The 20,502-nt window shown below is 34.7% G+C and overlaps 1 protein-coding gene and 1 long non-coding RNA gene across 3 annotated transcripts in view; both read right to left on the bottom strand.

Annotated features, from left to right (window-relative positions):
* Nucleotides 1-215: 215 nt before the first annotated feature.
* LOC149091999 (uncharacterized) overlaps nucleotides 216-20,502 on the bottom strand; it is a 133,602-nt gene continuing 113,315 nt past the window's right edge. Inside the window, exon 2 of the long non-coding RNA XR_016196435.1 lies at nucleotides 216-303. This is a non-coding gene — a long non-coding RNA (uncharacterized LOC149091999). The remainder of the gene's footprint in view (nucleotides 304-20,502) is intronic.
* Nucleotides 3,704-18,794, bottom strand: Nipped-B (Nipped-B cohesin loading factor). 2 transcript variants are annotated; one of them, XM_089257587.1, is made up of 24 exons: nucleotides 18,776-18,794; nucleotides 18,327-18,472; nucleotides 18,084-18,255; nucleotides 17,908-18,026; nucleotides 17,664-17,841; nucleotides 16,880-17,423; nucleotides 16,585-16,807; nucleotides 16,348-16,512; nucleotides 16,086-16,264; nucleotides 15,583-16,023; nucleotides 13,193-13,876; nucleotides 12,901-13,129; nucleotides 7,517-7,829; nucleotides 7,232-7,460; nucleotides 6,978-7,172; nucleotides 6,824-6,916; nucleotides 6,264-6,757; nucleotides 6,062-6,210; nucleotides 5,719-6,006; nucleotides 5,421-5,656; nucleotides 5,199-5,356; nucleotides 4,477-5,137; nucleotides 4,205-4,420; nucleotides 3,704-4,149 (listed from the first exon to the last, which is right to left on the bottom strand). In XM_089257587.1, the coding sequence occupies exons 2-24, from the start codon at nucleotides 18,391-18,393 to the stop codon at nucleotides 3,985-3,987; spliced, it is 6,198 nt and encodes a 2,065-aa protein (XP_089113713.1). In that variant the 5' UTR covers nucleotides 18,394-18,472; nucleotides 18,776-18,794; the 3' UTR covers nucleotides 3,704-3,984. The 2 variants fall into 2 exon arrangements, with proteins under 2 accessions (XP_089113713.1, XP_089113712.1); XM_089257586.1 differs by having other exon boundaries at nucleotides 16,585-17,423.

The raw sequence follows: 20,502 nt of genomic DNA, 5'->3' as shown, positions 1-20,502 counted from the left end.
AATCTTAATGAAACTTTCAGTCTCATAATGTTCAAATGAATGTACATTCCAAAGCACAAGTCTCTACTACTTGAAATACGCCATTTACAAAGGTGAGGGTGAGGGGTCGAATTTAGGGGTGGAGGGTAAATTTTAACAAAAACCGAAATTATATAAAATACACATGAATCTACATATAAAAGCTCTAGATCTAAATATGTAGGCGCTATAATTAAATAACTAGCTTTCGATAAGGTTTTTAATCGATAATAAAATATCAGGAGTAGTTATCGATTTTTAGTGATAAACTTGATATGCGCGGACCTAGGAAAAAAATTTCAAGTCTCTAGCTCTTATACCTTCTGAGATTGACGCTTTCATACATACGAACGGACGGACGGATAGACAGACGGACAGGTCTATATCGACTCAGCTCGTCGCCCTGATCAAGAATATATATACTTTTTCCTAGGTCCGTGTGTATCACGCGCATAACGAGTTTATCACTAAAAATCGATAACTCCCGATATTTTATTATCGATTAAAAACCTTATCTTATCTTATGAGCTAGAGACTTGATTTTTTTTTTAAATGACCGTATATACAGCGCGGATGTCGAGTTTATCTTTAAAAATCGATAACTATTCCCGATATTTTGTTATCGATCAAAAACATTATTAATCAAGGCAGACGCCACTATAGCTAATTCTGAATGATTTTTAATTTTTTCAAATTTGTCAATTATTCAATAGAATATGTAGATCATATGCTGAAAGTTTCATTAAATTCGGTTTAGTCAATCGACGTTAAAATATAACAAAATGTTTGGCCAATCAACAAACGCACGTGCTGCAGCAACAGCAGTTTTCCTATACGTGTGCACACATACATTCAAACATCTTCTAGCACATTCTTAGAATCACATCAGCAGTTAGTTTCGTTTAGTTCTGCTAGATGGCGTTGCATCAGTGAATCTATTTCAGTTTTGCCATTGAACATTCGAGCAGAGGGGTGGCGTCATGGTAGAAGGCACGGCGCTCGATCGCGAGGTCTCGGGTTCAAACCCAAAACGCGTCGTATTTCTTTTTTATACCCTGAACCCATTGAAAATGGGAAATCAGGGTATGTTTTTGTAAAAAAGTATGTAACAGGCAGAAGGAATCATCGCAGACCCCATAAAATATATATATTCTTGATCAGCACGACGAGCTGAGTCGATATAGACCTGTCCGTCTGTCCGTATGAACGCCGAGATCTCAGAAGATAGAAGAGCTAGAGAGCTGAAATTTTTTGCATACTCGTGTATACCATACCACTAACCAGAGAACACATAGACTAGACAACTAGTGGAAAGCTTTTTGCACGCTTTTTCTGGGACTTTAGCGCCCCAGACGGCTTTAAATTCGCTCGGCAAATTACTTTTAGGCTCGAGCAACGAAAATATACGAAAGCACAATCATTTCGCTTCACGCGCTCGACCGAAATGGCCAAATGTTGAACAAAAGATCCTTCTATGCTCAATGTTTCCCTTGCTCTCTCTCTCTCGATGCTCTATGCTCTCAAATGTGTATATGTGTGTATGCATGTGAGCACAAGCAGCAGCTCACGAAAATTGATATTTCTTCGCAGCAAGAACCCATGCCTTCCCTTCTGTGTGAAGAGTATACCGAACTCTTTAAACCGTTTGCCAAGCTCGTACAAAATATGTATATGTGTTTTCGATATTACTTGTGGGAAGGGTATGAAAGCGTTGGTGCTCATAGTGAAAATGCTTTCGCGAAGAGCGTGCACACACACAGTCTCCGTTGCTATAAGTATTATGAGCATTTGTGTGCCTGTGTGCGTAGCTCTTGCTGCCTGTAGCGATTTCAGAGCCCCGAATTCGCATTTGGTAGATCTTGTGAACTACTCACACATGCATATATACATATGTTTGATTGTGTGTACGCAGGGGCCACGATACTCACAAATGATGGGGTGATCATTGTTGAAGCATTTGACTGCCTTTGTGCCTTTATATATGCGTGTGTGTATGTTTATGTATGTATACATGCGACATGAACATTGGCGTGTGCCTACCTCAACTTAAAATTGTGCGAACGATTTTGGGTTTGAATTGAAGAGGCGCGCTTATATTTCAGTAACTGACTGACTACACTGACACTTGTCACTTGTCACATCCCAATAAATTCTCATACTATTGCTCACACTCTAGCGCAGCCCAAGCGCAGTCGCTGCTTACTGCTTCTGCAGTTAGCAGAGCGCGTTTTTATACGTGAGTGCGGATGAATGTGTATGTATGTATATGTGCATAAATTAAGTATAGAATGATTAAAATATCAGCTTGGAGGGACCCTAGTCGAGCAGTCTCGACTAGAGCCTTCTTACTTGTTTTAATTGTTTCAAAATTTTTATATATTTAATTAAATGAGTTTTCTATTTCATTTATATTTTTAAATACATCGAAATTGAAATTTGAACCATACTAAATGTGCTTTTCTATTAGTTTGGTTCAGGGTAGTACCTAGTCGAGCGCTCTCGACTAGTTTTCTTACTTGTTATACCCAGAACCCATTGAAAATGGGTATAATGGTTTTGTTGAAATGTATGTAACAGGCAGAAGGAGGCGTGGCAGACCCCACGAAGTATATATATTCTTGATCCTGTCCCTGCCCTGTCCGTCCGTCCGTCTGTCAGTATGTTTGAACGCGTAGATTTCAGAAGATATAAGAGCTAGAGACTTCAACTTTTTTTTTAATGGCCGTATATACAGCGCGCATATCGAGTTTATCACTAAAAAACGATAACTCATTCCGATATTTTTTTATCGATAAAAAACTTTATTGATGATCACTTAAAAAATTATATCTCCTACATCTTTCAAGCTAGAGTCTCCAAATTTAAAATGTATATTAAGATGCATTTTATACAATTACGGTTTTTGTTAAAATTTACCCCCCACCCCAAAATCCACCCCCTCACCCTCATCTTTGTAAAAGTCGTATATCAAATACTAGAGACACATACATTTAAACATTAAGGTCTGAAAGTTTCATTACGATCGTACGTCTAGAAATTAAATTATTCAACAAATAAGTTCTCATTATATTGCCACCACTGCAGTGCAACCCAAGCGCAATCGCCTGTATATGTGAGTGTGTGTATATGCGTGTGTTTGTTTGTATGTGTATGTGTGTGCGTGTGTTTGTTTGTTGCGTGTGTATGTGCGTGTGTTTGTATGCGTGTGTGTGTGTGCGTGTGTGTTTGCTAATTATTATTGAAATATCAGTTGCTTGTAGGGTTCAGGGGATCTCGTAGTCGAGCAGTCTCGACTAGAGCTTTCTTGTTTGAAATAATGTTGAAGAATGTTCCAAACTGCTGCACCGTTGAACGAGGTCAATGTAAATTAGTAATTCATTCCGACATCCCGAAAAAATCAAGCAATCGTTCAGTTGTTTAATTATTGGTCATCCATTCTTGTTCCACTAATCCTTATCTTCGGTAATTTCTTAAAGAACTACCAGAATTTTATCCATTTTAAATATTTATTGAATATACAAAGTTGAGATGTCACTTTGCGCCTCCCCTACTTGCAATACTCTTGTTACACCACTGATTTGTTGAGAAATTATTATACAATAGTTAATTGTTACGAAAGCTTAAGTTATTGCATTATGCCGAATCATATAATATTTGAAAGCTTCTAAATTTCTAGTACGATTCTAAAAATATACATGAGCTGTATTTTATTTAATTATTTTCTGCAACAGAACTCATTAAGATGATATCAGAATTCTACAAACGAAATTTGATTACTTTAAGCGATTCAACTTTTAAGTTATTAATTACTTACTATTGTACACTAAACATTAGACAATAAATTATACATACATACATATATTATATGCCTTAATTAAGATTCTTTAAGCCTAAACTTCAATAGTCGTTTATATATTTGCTGTTCCCTTTTGTATTATATGGTTTAACCAATAAGACTAAAACATCTCACGAATAGTCATTACCGCTGTATTCATCATCTTCGTCAGATGACATAATTTTGCGTCGTTTCTTTTTATTGCGTTGTTGATTCTGTTTTCGCGCATTTATCTTCACAGGAGAGTGTGCCGATTTCGCTGTACGAAAGGTCAATGTATCGATATTTGATGTTTCCTATATTATAGATTTTTTTATATATGTGGATAATATAAAAGTATTATCAGCTTACAGTGATTAATGTAGTGGATGATGTTTGGATTTTACAGTAAGTCACAGGTGGAATAGATACGGAGTTTGGCTTGTCATTAATAATTTGACTTGGAGTTGTTGGATTCAGTGAACTATCTTCTGTCAACCCTGAATTAATTAATTTTGTCTTGTCTCGAGATTCATCTGCATCAGAATCGGCGTCTTCAGGATCTAGTTTAAGCATCAACTTTTTGAACTACGATTTAAAATATATTAGTTTGAAATGAAAAGCTGAAGTTTAGGGTTACTTACGTCCAAATATTTTATAACAAGATCTAATTTTTCCTCATCCGATAATTCTCTAGAAAAACAGTCAGTATCTGTGCTTGTAAAATTTTGAGGTTGCTTTTTAATCACATCGATTGTAGTTCTTGGATTAAAGTCTGCGACGATCCTACGCGTTACGGCCTTTTCATATAGCTTCTGCTCAGAAGGCGAATAACGTGATATTTTTCCGTCAGTTAAGCCATACATTTCTTTTAGGTGCTCTTTTAGTACAAGTAATAGCATACACGCTTGTGCAGAAGTTATACATTTTTTTATTTCGGTCATATCCTCAGGAAGACGACTGAAAAGAACATGTGGGTCCTCCTCATCATCATCGTCTTCAAGAACGTCTCCACCCTTGTCACTTGGTCTAAGGTGCTCTTTAAAAGTAGTTAAAAGATGTGTACCAGCCATCGATATAAGTAAATCAATTTGATGGATTAAATATAGAGGCTCATCTTGAACCACGTATGGAAAGTATGCAAGATTGTCGGCGATGTATAACATTTGCTGTAATGATGTTTTATTATCGTCGAATTGTTTCGTAACTGTTTGAACCAACGCGCGTCTCTGTGGTTTTGTGGTTCGGAGTAATGTATACAGAAAGTCATTCAAAGCTGTCGTTACTTGATCAGGTCCTCGTTTTCTGAGCAAAAAAGGTTTCATTCAATTTGTAAATCACACTTTTATATATATCATGTACTCACGCATAACCTCGTATTATTTCATTTTTCGCCTTATTGTTCTTTTGTAATATTTCCTGTAGCTTAAAGCAAAGTTGAAGTCCGAATTGAACTTTCATATTCACAAACCCTGAATATGTTTTATCAATATCTTTCAACAAGGCATCTGCTCTATGGGCTGACTAAAATTTGAATTCTTTATAATACAAGTTTATCACTAATTTATTTGCAGGGTCATTAACTTACCTCAACCTTTAAATCAGTGCTTAAACATATCAAATAAGGTACCATTCTAACTGGGTGTACTAAGCCTTGGCGAAGAACAATTTGTACGACTTTGACTGCCCACAGTCGAACTGCATCATCTCGATTTAGAAAACAGTCGAGAATTTCTTCCAAATACAGCTGAATGATGCGGCTAGCCATACCAGACGAAACATCATTCATTTCTTTTAAGTCTTCGTTCTTTGATTGCTTTTCCCCTGTGAAGATATTGTTTTTAATATTGAAAAATTATTATTCATTTGTATTATATTGTACTAACACTCTTTCTCTTTGTTGTGCATGAACATTTCAGATTCAGTCAAATAAATCCAAATATTGCGCATACAAATTATTTTAATCCCGCCATCATTTGAGGATGACCTCAGTAAATCACAGTAAAATTGTTTAAGTTCTGAACGAGTTAGATAATCATCGTTCATAACACAGAAGGAGCCAAGTGATATAAGTGCTTGTTTGCGAATTTCGTGATTGGAGCAACCACAAAAGAACATTAAGCACTCAAATACGTTATCGCATATTGTTGGAGGAAGTCCGTTATTTGCATCACCTAAGAGTATTTTCAAGTTTAGTTTAAAGGAGTTTTTAAGAGACAATATATTTACCTAATGCTATTGGGGAATTAAAATCAAAATATCTCATCAAAATACCAATGGTAAATAGACTTCTCCGAAAGCTAGGGGTGTAAATATTGTCAATATTAAAAGCATTTTGTTCTACTTGATTTCTAGACAGCTCCAGAACACGGTAAAACCTATAAGAAATGCATTTAAAAATTATGTTTATTTGAAGTACATTTAGACTTACTTTTGAAAGCAATCGCGAATCAATTTAAAATTTTTTGTAATCTTATTTACGAGTGCTCCCAAACAAGAAACACAACTTGTAACTTCAGCTTGATTTCGTGATACTACTAGCAGCATCAGATGTTCTTCTAAAGATGCCAAAAACGATTCGCTCGCATTGTTAACTAGAGGTACAACCTTTTCGAGAATATCAGCCACTGCACAAATAAATTTTGCTGCAGAAGCTGAATGGCATTTAATATTTAAATAAGGTTCTATTGTCATAGCGTGTCTGATCAACAGCTGAGGCCGTACTTTAGCTAGCAAATGAAGTGTAGTTATGCAGCCAAGCATACGTGCATTATCGGTGTCCTCCAATTCAATTAGCCTGTCCACAAGACCATCAGCTAATTGCTGGCAAGCTAATACAATATCTTGTGGTGGCTCTGTATTTTTTTTTACAGTCTCCTGAGTACTTCCATCAAGCTTAACCATATTTTCTTTTGGCTTGAAAATCTAAAAAAAAAAAATAAAATATTAAACAAAATGATTGAACAATATACCTAATTATTTGTCACATACGCTCATTAGAAGACCCTCCAACCACGATGTACCAGTGTCATGAGCACTGTTCACCACATCAATGATTTGATTAATTTTCCGTTGTATACCGTACTACAAGAACAACAAAAAAAATTTAATTTATAAATTCCTTTAAAAAATATTATAAAAAGACCTTGTCACTCTTGGCACATGGTGTGAACCACATTTTCATAAAAACTTCCGTAACCAGCTTTTGAATGCCTTCCTCGTCGTTAACGCGGCGTATCATTTTTACACAAATTTCAGGTATTTTTTCGAAATCAGGATATTCAATACAAATATCACGCAAAATTTTTATTACACGCTTTCTTACTGAAACACCAGTATCCTGCAAGGAAATATATTTATATATAATTGATTCATATTATCACTTTAAAAGATGTTTACCAATATTCGAGTCGAAAGCATATCGTAGTATTGATCTATTAATTCCTGATTACTAAGAACAAATTTTCCTACTAGGTCAACCGCAGCTTCGCGCACAGATATTGCTGTATCTAGAAATTTTTGATTAACGCCCATTTGCATATCTTTTCGCTTTAGTACCAGAGGATCAACTTCAACAATATTTGCTAAACATTTCATTGCTCGCGTTCTCACAGCGATTGATGGTTCACTAGGCAGAAGGTTAAGGTTGCAGTTATTATGTTAAAGTAGACCAAGCATACTTACTTAACGACTAAAATAATTTTTTTAAGACATCCATCAAATGATTGACTAAATGGCCGTTTCGTAGCTAAATATTGAGCTATCAACTGTGCATTATTATAATCTATATAAGTTTTTATATGTTGATGACTTTGCTCGCCCACTGGATATGGTTTAATTTTACTAATCAAGTACCGTTTTCGTTCTTCTAATACATTAAAAATTTCAAGATTTAGTTCATAGTCAACAACATCGACAGGTCGATTGCCATTTTTGTTAGAGTCGTCAGGATCATTTTCATCACAGGATCCAGAATCTGATGTATCAGAATAGTCACCTTAAATAATAACATAATAGATAATATAATAACAATACTAATAATAACATAATAAAGAAATGAAATCATATATTGAATTATTTGTATTTTGAAGGATATAGATTTGCAACTGAAATGCTAAATATAAATAACATACATATACTGTAGTAATAATATATATCTTTATTTCGTCAGGGTAGCTATTTGGGTCCATTACTCTTTTCCCTCTTTATAAATGACCTTCCTAGCTATATCTCTTATTCTAAGCTATTTATGTATGCGGGTGATGTAAAACTTTGCCTTCCATACTCCAGTGCGAATGGTCATGTACACCTTCAAGATGACCTTAACGCATTTCAACATTGTTGTGTGGCAAACCAGTTGCACATAAATTGCAATGACTTTCAGTCGTACAACTCCTAATAACATTTCCTTAAAACGCATCTTCACAGTCAATGATCTTGGTGTTTTTTCGACTGTAAACTTAATTTTAATCTTCTTATTTCTACCATCATAAATGAAGCCAAAAGTGTGCTTGGCTTTATTAAACGTTGGGCTAAGGAATTCAAAGATTCATATGTTCTGCTCAAATTGATTAACTGTTATATTGATTCGTCCTCTTTGTTGATGCGTCTTAATTTTTCGGCTCCGTCCCGAACAACTATACATTATCATCCGCTTCATTTACCTGTGTGCACTAGGGAGTATTCTTTGCATAGTGCGTTTTATCTTCTATATGTTAATTTCAATAAATATTATCACGTATTTTCCTTAGAGTTCTCTCTTGCTAAAATAAAATCTCTACTATTAAATTGCCTTAGGGAAACCACTCGCAATGCTCAGACAAGCACTGGTATACAGTTCGTTGCCAACGTTGTGCAGTGATTTCTCAATCTCATCCGATATTCCTTCTATTTTTCTCTTGTTTAACTCATTTCTTTTTATTTCTTGTGCTTTTTTTCTATTTCTTGCAATATTTATACTACTTTCCTTCTTCCTTACTAATACTTTTACGTTATGATTTATTATAATTTTAATTAGATTAACTATATTTAAGCTCTTTTAATATCTTATTTTAAGTTTTCCGTTTTAACACTGTGTTTGCATAGTTTCAATAGTATCACTGACCACTGGCTGTGAAGTGGGGCATAGGTAGCCGGACTGGCAAATAAAATACCTATATCGGGTTGGTGATACTATTGTCATGTGTTGTACTTTTTATAGGCTATTTAATTTTAGTTCACTCTAGTTTTGTCAATATCTTTAAATTAAATAAAAAATTAAAAAACACTCCGCATAGCTACTGCAGTTATATATTTACTATTTAAATTCATACACTATTTCATCATACGCTTTCAATGGAAAACATCAGAGTTTTATGGATTTTCATACCCTGAACCCATTGAAAATGGGCAATCAGGGTATAATGGTTTTGTGAAAAGTATGTAGTCGATATAGCCCTGTCCGTCCGTATGAGCAATCCTATCTCAGAAGTTATATGAGCTAGAGAGCTGAAATTTGGCTTGCACACTCGTGTATACGCAGTCTTTGTCTTATTTTTTCAAAAACTCATCCGATAACTTTTTTATCGAGAATAATCGAAAAATTGATTTTGTTTTTTTTTACATATAATATTTAAGAATTTGGCGACTCTAGCTTCAAAGATGTAGCAGATATAAATTTATTATTGATTTTCGATGTTTTTAATCGATAAAAATAACGAGACAAATTATTGTTTTTCAAAGAAAAACTCGATGTGGGCGTGGTATACATGGATCTAGGAAAAATGCTCATGTCTCGATTTTGTTGAAGAAATTATTGACACTCTTAATATTTTACCATATGTTATTCCTTTATTTAAAGAAATGTTCTAGGGATTTACTTTTCTTAATAATGACACCTATGCTAAAAGAAACATCAGTAGCTCAAGAGAAAACTACCCTGCATTTTCACAATCAAGGCACAACCTTTAAAAAAGTGCCGAAAAGCTATACTTATCAAGTTTGCTCACATTTCAACATGACAACATATTATGTCCATATCGTCAAAATTTGGCTGGCGTATAATACCGTCCATATGTTACCGCACCCACCACAATCTTCAGACTTAAATCCGATTGCACACTTGTGCAAAGAATTTGATAAGCGCATCTCAAAACGAGCAATAACAAAACAAGGACCTAAAACAAGTTCTTATTGAAGAATAGCAAAAAATTAATGAAGACATCAATAAAAAAAATTTTTTACGATGTCACACCTCTTGTTAGCCATTATTAAAGCTAAAGCGTTACATGCCAATAATATTGTGCAGAAAGTTTTTTTTGCTAACAAGTAAGAAAAACACTGCACTGAACCAAATAAATAAAAACGCACATTTAGTACGGTTCTAATTTTCAATTTCTCCATCCTTAAAATATAAATGAAATAAAGAACTCATTAACTCAACTTATACAGTGTAAAATATATAAATAAAACCTACGAAAAAATTCACACTAAAGTTAAATTCCTTTTCCTGAATACTCGCTAAAATACCACTTTAGCAACTATAAACTATAAATTAGATAGATTTAAACAATTTATTATATTGACTCTCTGAACTGAACAGCCATTTTAATTAAAAATAGTAACAAGTAAGAAGACTCTAGTCAAGACTGCTCGACTAGGAGAAACCCTGAACCCTCCAAGCTAATATTCTAATCATTTCGCCCTTTTTTTGTACACACATACATGCAGATGCATCCACTCGCACGCATAACTGCGCAGTTAGCAGCGACTGCGCTTAGGCTGCGCTGCAGTTTAGGCAATATTATGAGAATTTATTTTTTGAATAATTTCTTTTGTAGTAAGACTATCTTCACGAAACTTTCATATTGATCATAATATTCAAATGTATGTATATTCCGAAGAAGCACAAGTCTCTAGTACTTGCAATACGTTTTTTACCAATTTTGGGCGAAGGGGCGTGGTATCCAAAATCTGTAAATTACAAAATATTCATATTCAAGGAATATACATATGTATATATAACGCGAATCTCATCAATTTATCGATTATTCTCGATATAAACGATATCGGATGAGCTATCAAAAAAATAAGAAAAATTTATATTGCGTATGGTATACTCGATTATGCATGTCAACACTCTAGCTCTTAAGACTTCAGAGATCGGTTTGCTCATACGGACGGACGGACAGGACTAAATAAACTCAGCTCGTCCACCTGAACAAGAATATATATTCTTTGTGGGGACTGTCACGCCTTCTTCTGCCCCTTACATACTTTTGACAAAACCGTTATACCCTGACTTCCAATTTTAAAGAAAAAGTGAACGAGTGCGTAATAGGTCAATAACGTATTGAGTGAGTTTACATTGGAGCGAGCTCATGCCGTCATATCTTCAATAAAATGAGCAAGAATAAATGAAGCCTTAAAATTGAATGAAAAAGATTCCAAATGTAAAGGCGTCGAATCAATCGAGTTTTTGCAAGCATTTTCTACTTCGTATTTTTTTTTTTTTGTGCCTGTATGCGAACTTATCAATTCTTGTACTCGGAGCCATACTTCCCCTCCTTCAGTTCTCTTTTCCTTGGCTGAATGTTCTGCGTATAGTCATATATGAGCGCACTCTTTCATACATGCTTTCATATGTATACTGCGAACTTTTAATTCAAACACTTTTTTTGGAATTCATGCATTTTCAAAACAAATGACATGACGTGCTCTTACTAATTGCAATTGAAAAATTACATATTTTGAAATAATTAAAATAAACAGGAATTTCGCGCTCTGGAGTCGACAGACTTTCCCAGACTTTCCGATCGAGTGCCCCGCTGCTATTAACAACGCCACTTCAATTTTTTAAAAGTATGATGGAATAACTGAAATAGATTTACTGATAAGAGGCATCTAGCATATCTAAGCGAAACTAACTACTGAGAACTCTAACACTTCATTCGCCATGTGATTCTAAGAATATGCTAGAATAAGTTTGAATGTTGTAGCCAAACATTTTGTTAATTTATTAGCGTCGATTGACTTAACGGAATTTAATGAAACTTTCAGCATATTATCTACACATTGTATTGAATATTTGAAAAAAATATTTAGATTTAAAATATGCCAAATCAGTTACATCTGACCTTCAGTGAATTTGGAGTCGGGGGAAAAAATATGGAGAAAAAATGCAGGAAGCATCTATAAATATTCACGGATTATAAAGACATCACTTGGCTTCGGAGTCGTCAGCTCAGCGAGAAAGCCCCGTAGAAGGCCTTGCGGAATGAAAGAGATCCTCTTCACATTCGCACATGCACACACACGGGCAGACGCACGCTTATGCGCATTGGGCTTAACTTAATTGTTTAATAACTTTCCATGTGGATAGACACTCTTCATGAAATTTTCAGATTGTGGTTTTATCCCAATATTCTGCGGAGTGACTAACTATGTTAACAGAAAGATTTAAGCGCTATAAGCGCTTTCTATATTTGCTTTTGATGACAAGGGCTACTCTCGAGCTGTAGTCATGAGCCATGGCTTATGAGGGCTTTGCCTACCGCTTTTTTGTAAGTCTAAGTCTAAGTCTAAAATCTTCAGAACTAAAAAAACAAAATCAATTATTGATTATTTACATTATAAAGAAATCGAATGAGCTATCGATTATACTTTACTACTAGTACATACTCGTACACGAGTATGCATGCAAATTCATTTCAAGTCTCTAGCTCTTATAACTTCTGATATCTAGACGTTGGTTTAGACAGGACTATGTTGTCACAGCTCGTCGCCCTGATCGTGAATATATACATATATAAGCTTTGTGTACGGTTCTGTTTGTGGCGTCTGGAATAAGACAGGGTATCATGGTCGTGTTGCACCTCGGCAGCCGAACATTTTTTGCATACACAAGATACACACACATGTACGCACAAATAATAACACTGGGTTTGAAGTCTGTAACAACGCATTCTGACTGTTACATACATTTTAACAAAACCATTATTCCCTGCCATCTCACTTTCAATGGGCTCAGTTTATATGAAAGGAATCTTCTAATGAATTGAATAATTACCAGTATATTTTGCAACACTTACCTGCTCGTTGTTTTAAACGAGACTTTGGTTTCTTTGAAGCGAATCCTTTGTCGCCTTCTTTAATTCTGCGTCGTTGATAGATTATGTCCCGGTACCATTGAGCCAAATAAAAATGTCGCGCATAGTCCCATATTAAATTCTCCTCTTGAGCATTTACAGCTAGAAAATCCAGAAGAATTTTTTGAAGAAACTCCGTACGCTGCTCTTCGGGATGAAGTTCGATTTTTGTCTACAATTATTAAATTTCTTTTTTGGTTATGATTATAAATATTAATAATATTGTAATACATACGTTTGCTATAGGTAAATCACCTTCTTTTTCTTGTTCAGCTTTAATTGACTTTATCATAGAGTCAATGATATTTACTTTACAGCGGGACTCAACAGTATCTTTCCGCAAACGAGCTGCTACGATGCCAAGGTAGTCCAAAGAAACAAGGCGAATACTCTGTTCTATAGATTTATCAGATACGTAACGCACTAGCATTGTTCCCAATAAGGAAAGCAATAACTCTGAAGCTGGCCATTCTGGCTTATTTACAGTGGACAATAGATCATGGATAAAATTTTCAAAGAGCGGACGGAAGTCAGTTTCGTTGGTGCGAGATTTGCATTTATTTAAAAATGTTGTTAAAAAGTTGCCACCAATACTAACTGCGACATCGTATTTTTTTAGAACAAGGATATCCTGATTAGGCTTAACAATTTGTGTAGCACTGCTTGGTAAATCATCATCATCAATAAGATGTATTATTTGCGTACTACTTTTACCGCTCTCCCAAAGTGAATCCGTCAAAATAGTTGCGCACTGAATTAACTGGAGCACAAGTGCAGTAACCATTTGAATATTTCCACCATTATTCGTAAGTTTATATGGACGCAGATTCTTCTTTGATGAAGGTAAACGATCAATAGATGATAGAATATCGCTCAAAATACTATTCCGTATTTTATCGTATCTTTCCTTTCTAAATATCTAGAAAATAAATAAGGATATATTTAAATATAATTGAATAAATAAACTTTTTTTTTTTTCAAAGAATATATTCGAAATCCTAAAATACAAGATTTTTAATCGATACCAAAAAAAAAAAAACATTTTTGAAAACAAACTTGATTTGCTCGTGATATATACAGACTGTAGCTCTTAAATCTTTTGAGATCGTCGCGTTAAGAAATAAGGAGTAACAGACAGTTAGAAAAGGCTTAAATCAACTTAGCTCGTCACTTTTGATCGATAATACAATGGAGGACAAAAGTATTTTGACAACACATTGCATAAACTTCAACCGCTTATTTCTGGATGCTGGGTGAGATAACGGAACCAATTATATTTTTGAAGAGAGAGGAAACATAAAAAGCTATAAATGCCATTGATAAGATAATTCATACTTTTTCCATAATTATTTGCATGACAGATTGTCATTCTTTGGCTGGACAAAAGTATTTTGACATTCCTTGTCAAATTCATTTTCGGTAATTCGCTTGCATTACATTACGTATTTTTACTTTTTAAGTTATTTTTGGTGTCCTCTTTAATAATAGCTACTATTTGATCATAGTTTTCGGTAAATTATGGGCAAAAACCTTGAATAACTGAAATTTTTTAAAAATCATAAATTTTCAATACGTAGAAAACTATCACAAGTCGGCGAAAGAAGGCCAATTTTTCTAGGTTATCGATCTTGCAATACCCTTAATATCACTATAAAATAAATCAAACAGGTAACGATTTGCTAAAACATTCATAGGCAAGCCGCATTTATTCTGGGGAAAGTTATTATGGACGATAGTTCTTTTGAATATCATGGTTAAAAAAAAGCGATTTATAGCAGGTTTCCAAAGAATGTTAGCAAAGAAGAGGCCTGTGTGCGAACGGGTGTCACATGGTGTCAATAGCCTCTCCTATTTGATATTAATGAATGAAAAAATGAAGAAGGATAAATATTTACGTGTCCTGAATGACGACGCATCGAATTCCGGTTAGCTGTTCATTGGAAGATCATGTATACTCCAACAGGACAATTCTCCATGCCACAATGTCCATATTATAGCCGAATTTTCGGGGAATATTTAAGTCAATACATTAGATTGGCCACTTCAGAGCAAAAATAATACGTAGCTTAGACTTATCAAGAACGCCAAAGGAGACGGATTGCTGAGGTTTGAGGACTTTAGCAGGATGTTTCAATAGAAACATTACAAAATTTGGTTAGATCGATCCATTGACGCTAGCGGATGTTAAAGGAAGGTTTAGTTCCTATAAATATTTTTGTTACTATCACCATTGTTAAGTGTTTGTCTCACTTTAAATAAATATTAATGTCAAAATACTTTTGTTCAGCCAAAGAATGACGATCTGCCATGCAAATAGTTATGGAAAGAGAATGAGTTATCTTATCAATGCAATATTTTGGGAATTTATAGCTTTTTATGTTTGCTCTCTCTAAAAAATATAATTGGTACCGTTATCTCACCCTGCATGCAGAAATAAGCGGTTGAAGCTTATGTTTGTCCTCCATTTTAGAAAGAAAATCTTTATTTTCGAGTGATATAGATGAACATGAGAAGATAATTTTTCATATCTCTCTTTTCTGAGATCGACGCCTTCATATATACGGACGGACAGATGGACAGGGCAAAATCGATTCAGCTTTTTGAATAATAAAAAAGTTTACTTACTGTTGTGACCAGCTCCAAGCAAACAAACTGCAATGTTTCGATGTTGTCTACAAAAAATGGCTCGATTGCAAGCGTTGATAACGGTAGAACGATAGTATCGACAAATATACATTTGTCAAAGAGTGTCACGAATACCTTTAAAAGCTCAACAACTTTAGAATAACAAAGTTGCAAGTTCCTATGGTGAGTTTGATGGGATTTAGCTTTTTTGCGTTGACTAGTTTTCTTAACACTTTTTACAGTATAAACAGGATCGTGTAATGGAAATATTGTTTCACGGAGTTGGAATTGAGCAAATTTAATTATGTGTGATATATTATCTTCTTGCAAAAACTTTAAGTCGCTCACTGTTGAATAAATATTGCATATGAGTAAGCACGCATCCATGGCGTTTAATATTTTTTCTATAACTTCGTCATCAACTATATCATCTTCGTCTTCCTACAAAACAAATAAATAAGTGTATGTATTTCGGTTATTAAACCATTAATAAAAACTCATACCTGTCCAGCAGAATAGTTTCTTGCTAAATAAACGTTTCTCATAGCGTAGTTGATAAGAAGAGTCAGTTTGTTTTTTGGTATTGAATCCAATGCTTGCTTGGCTTTTAACTTCGCCACATCATCACTCATTGTGTTCAGAAGTTTTGGCGAAATGCACTCTATATTATCATCTACATCTTCTGTAAATACATACAATTAATTAATTTTGAGAAAGACTAATACAGATCCTTGGACTATTTTATATTATTGAATTATTTGCTACCTGTATCGAAGTTTGGGGATTCCGTATCATCTAGCATTTCAATTATTTGTTCCATATTTTTCATAAACTGTTGGTATGTCTGGGAGCGAATTACTTCTTCTTTTATTCCTTTTGGTGATGGCAGGGTCATTATGCGTTCAACTCGACGAAGCTTGGGTTTCGAAACTATAGATTTTTAAAATGAAAATTTTCATGAATTCAATGAACTGTCATTAAGTATATTTAATATATGCTTACATATTTGCTCTGGAGGGATATCTCCGAGGGAAATGGCCAATTTTCTTTTAGTTCCAGTGCGTTTCTCATCAGCTTTAATAACAGCAAACATATCTGCAGTTGATGAGGGAGAGCTCGCGACTGTAGACTCAGTCTTCGGAATACCAGCCAATGACAGATATTCATTAACAGGATGCTTGCTTGTTTCTTGTAGTAACCCCATATTTCTAGCCATTTCTGGTGACTTTTGTACAAACTTTTTAATACTCTGTTGCATAAGACGAGCATCCTCAACGTTAAGACGATTTATACATACCCGAACCTGGGACTTGCCGCTTGAAGATGTAGATGCTGAGGTGGCAGTTGATGTAAGATTTGTACATTTGTTAAAGTCGTTTGAAAATGTACTATTATTTGCCACAATTATTAGCGACGTTGATGGTGAAGGAGGTTTGCTGTATTGTTGCTGGGCGACTCCTCCAACGGTAATCTGCTGTCTTTGTAGGTTCAATACATTTTGAAAATTTCCTTGTATTGTCGATGTATTTGTTGACGAAGTTTGAAATGTGTTCTGATGTAATTGGTGATTGTCAATTGATGAGTTTGTAGTTTTGCTTTTTGGTAGATCAATGGGGTTTTTATGTTGGCATTGATGATAGTACGCTTGGAGTTGCTCTCCATGATGATTGCTATTTAATGATTGAATTCCGGACGTCTGTTTCTCCTGCATTACTAAATTTTCTCTGGAAACTACGGTCTCTGGTACGACGTTTTGTCCTATCATCATATTTGCCATGGATTCAACCTGGACTCTTGATGTAGAATCACGTTGATCAGCTAATTTGCTTGTAGCTACAGCACTGAAAATAAATAAGAAACACAGATTTAATTCGAAATATCCATCTATTTCATAAATGCTAAAAAGCATAAATTATTATTATTATTATTATTATTTTTTTTTTTTTTTGTGTCTACCAAAGAATTTAACTGAATTTTAATTTGTAGTATTCAGATTAGAGATTTGATTATCGACTTTTTATATTTACATAATATGGTTATATATTTTATTTTTACTTTCATGTAAACGATTTTTTTCTTACCTGATTGACTGATGAACATATTCTTTGATATGGGGTTGCTGATGGTTAGTATCTAAAATATATGCCTCCTGACAAATATCGCTCACATTATTCACAAGACCCATTTGCTTGGAATGCGTTGGATGCTCTTTCTTTAAGTGTTCCGTGAGGTGTTTTTCAAAAGTGTGATCATTTATTGCTAAAAAAAAAAAAAACCGCAGTTTTTATTTCTTTTGTAACTAGTTATTATTGCACAGCAAATTACCGTTCCGCCTTGGAGTGTTAAATACAGTTGGGCGATAGTTGTAAATACCCTGAAGTAATTCAGGGTACGTACTAATATTAGCACCATGTTGATGTATGGCATATTGAGGCTTAAGTTCTCTACAATGAAATAATATCATTTATGGTTTATGTATTTCAAACGTGAATTATACTTACATATTGTCAGAATTCGTTTGCTCGATGGCATTTACTAACTGTTTTACTAAATTTTCATCACGGACTGATAGAAGATTATTGGATTCGTTGGCCACTAGCGAATGGAACAGAAGCGATTTATTAAAAGAAGTAGCGCTCTGTAGACAATCGGATACAGGCAACTCGCTGAGCACTACATTACAAATTTATAAACATATTATGAAATAGGAAAAAAAGAAACATTTTAGTCCGAAATTTACTTACAATCAGACGTGCTGGTTAGGCCAGCTAATGTTGTGACGGGAACACTTGGGATGTCACGGTCCCCCATTATAGAGAGAGACACAATAATTGTTCTTCAATTTATCAGCAATTACTGGGAATATATATAAATGACCGATTGTATGTAGCTGTAATATAATAATGAGTGATTTACATCTATTTAATCTTCAATTTTCAAAATTAATCAAAAGATATTTAGCTAGCTAATCATAACATGATTTTGTAAGGGAAAGTAGTACTGATACACAACTTGATTATTCTAATTCGTAGGGATATGCTATATATGTATGTACGTAGATCCGACATCAATCTACTGTAAATATGTATGTATAATAATATATATTTATATATGCACTTCGTACACTTTCTGTTCACAAAGCAGCCATTTATTATTTTCTCATACATATGTATGTAACAGCGCTAATACACACCAAAAATACACAGCTTAGCAAAAAAAATTGTACACTTTTGAAAATTGGTTTACGAGCACAGAAAAAAAGTAATGAATTCAACTAATATGGCAATTGTTAAAACTTTTTATTAATAGCACAAATTTTAGCTGATATTGTCCGCTTATAGTATACTAGAAATAGTTTGTTTTATTTATTAATTCCCTTCAACGATTCCCATAGCCAATATGGCTGACACATACGCTCAAATGCTGTTTGCTACATAACTTTTGTATTGAGTTTTGCACAAAATTGCTTTTTATGGCGTGGAATCAATGTGAGAGCCACTAAAATTTGAATCAAGGTATCGGCGACAAGTTATATTTAAGAGTGATCACTAATTTCACACCTATTTTCGAGGAATAGTCCCCAGACCATTCGTATTTGCTCGGATCCTCAATTTTAGGTTAGTGCTACGAAAATATCAAAATCATTTCTCTTCATACGCTCGAGCGAGATGGTCGACTGTTGAACATATGATTGCTCTCTCTCGAAGCTCTCTGCTCTCTCAAATGTGTGTACATATGTATGTGTGTATGCATGTGAGCGCAAGAACACTAACCAGAGAACACATAGACCGGACACGTAGTGTAAAATGTTTTGCACACTTTTTTTTGACATTACGACCCACACAACTTCGTATTTGCTCGGCTCCTCACTTTTAGGATCAGGCTACTAAAATATTCGAGAGCACAATCATTCAGCTTCATGCGTTCGACCGAGATGGTCGATGGTTGAACAAAAGATCCCTCTGTGCTCAATGTTTCCTTTACTCTCTCTCTCGGTGCTCTTTGCTCTCTCAAATGTGTATATGTGTGTATGCATGTGAGCACAAGCAGCAGCTCTGAGCTGCCAGCTCACGAAAATTAAAATTTCTTCGCAACAAGAACCCATGCCTTCCCTTCTGTGTGAAGAGTAAACCGAATTATCAAACCGTTTGCCAAGCTCGTACAAAATCTGTATATGTGTTTCCGATATTATTTGTGGAAAGGGTATGAAAGCGTTGGTGCTCATGATGAAAATGCTTTGGCGACGAATGTGCATGCTCACAGTCTCCCTTGCTACATGTATTATGAGCATTTGTATGTCTGTGTGCGTAGCTCTTGCTGCCTGTAGCAATTTTAGGTCCCAGCATTTGCATTTGGTTGATCTTGAGAAGTGCGCACATATACATATGTATGTATGATTGTGTGTACGAAGGGGACGCGATGCCCACAATTGTGGGATATCACTTGTAGAAGCATTTGTATGCCTATGTGCCTTTACATGTGCGTTTGTGTGTGTGCATGTGTGTAAGCATGGGACGTGAACATTGGCTGCCTACCTCAACTTAGAATTGTCTGAACGATTTTGGGTTTGAATTGCAGAGGCGCGCTTATATTTGAGTAGCTGATTAAGTAAAGTGACAAGTGCACTTGCCAATACTTTTTATAGGTTTTTTATTTGCTTGCTCCTGTATACGCATGTATATATAACAGCTGCAGAGAATCGACTATCGCATCCCATTTTATATACTGAGCTTAATCAAGTACTACATTTTTTTTAAAATACCTTTTGATAGGTAACCCACGATCATTGAAATGAAATCAGGTAAATATTAGCGCGAGTTATCCGCCAGTCACTATTCTACACACATACATATGTATGTATAAGTTACTCGCCGGTCATAGTGAAAAAAAAAATATATTTTAGTAGCCTGAACCTAAAAG

This window comes from Drosophila navojoa, chromosome 3, assembly GCF_054131105.1.
Source record: "Drosophila navojoa isolate 15081-1374.11 chromosome 3, UAZ_NAV_1.0, whole genome shotgun sequence".
Taxonomy (NCBI): domain Eukaryota; kingdom Metazoa; phylum Arthropoda; class Insecta; order Diptera; family Drosophilidae; genus Drosophila; species Drosophila navojoa.
Note: the sequence above shows the minus strand (reverse complement) of the source record. Positions and strands in the feature narration are given on the sequence as shown.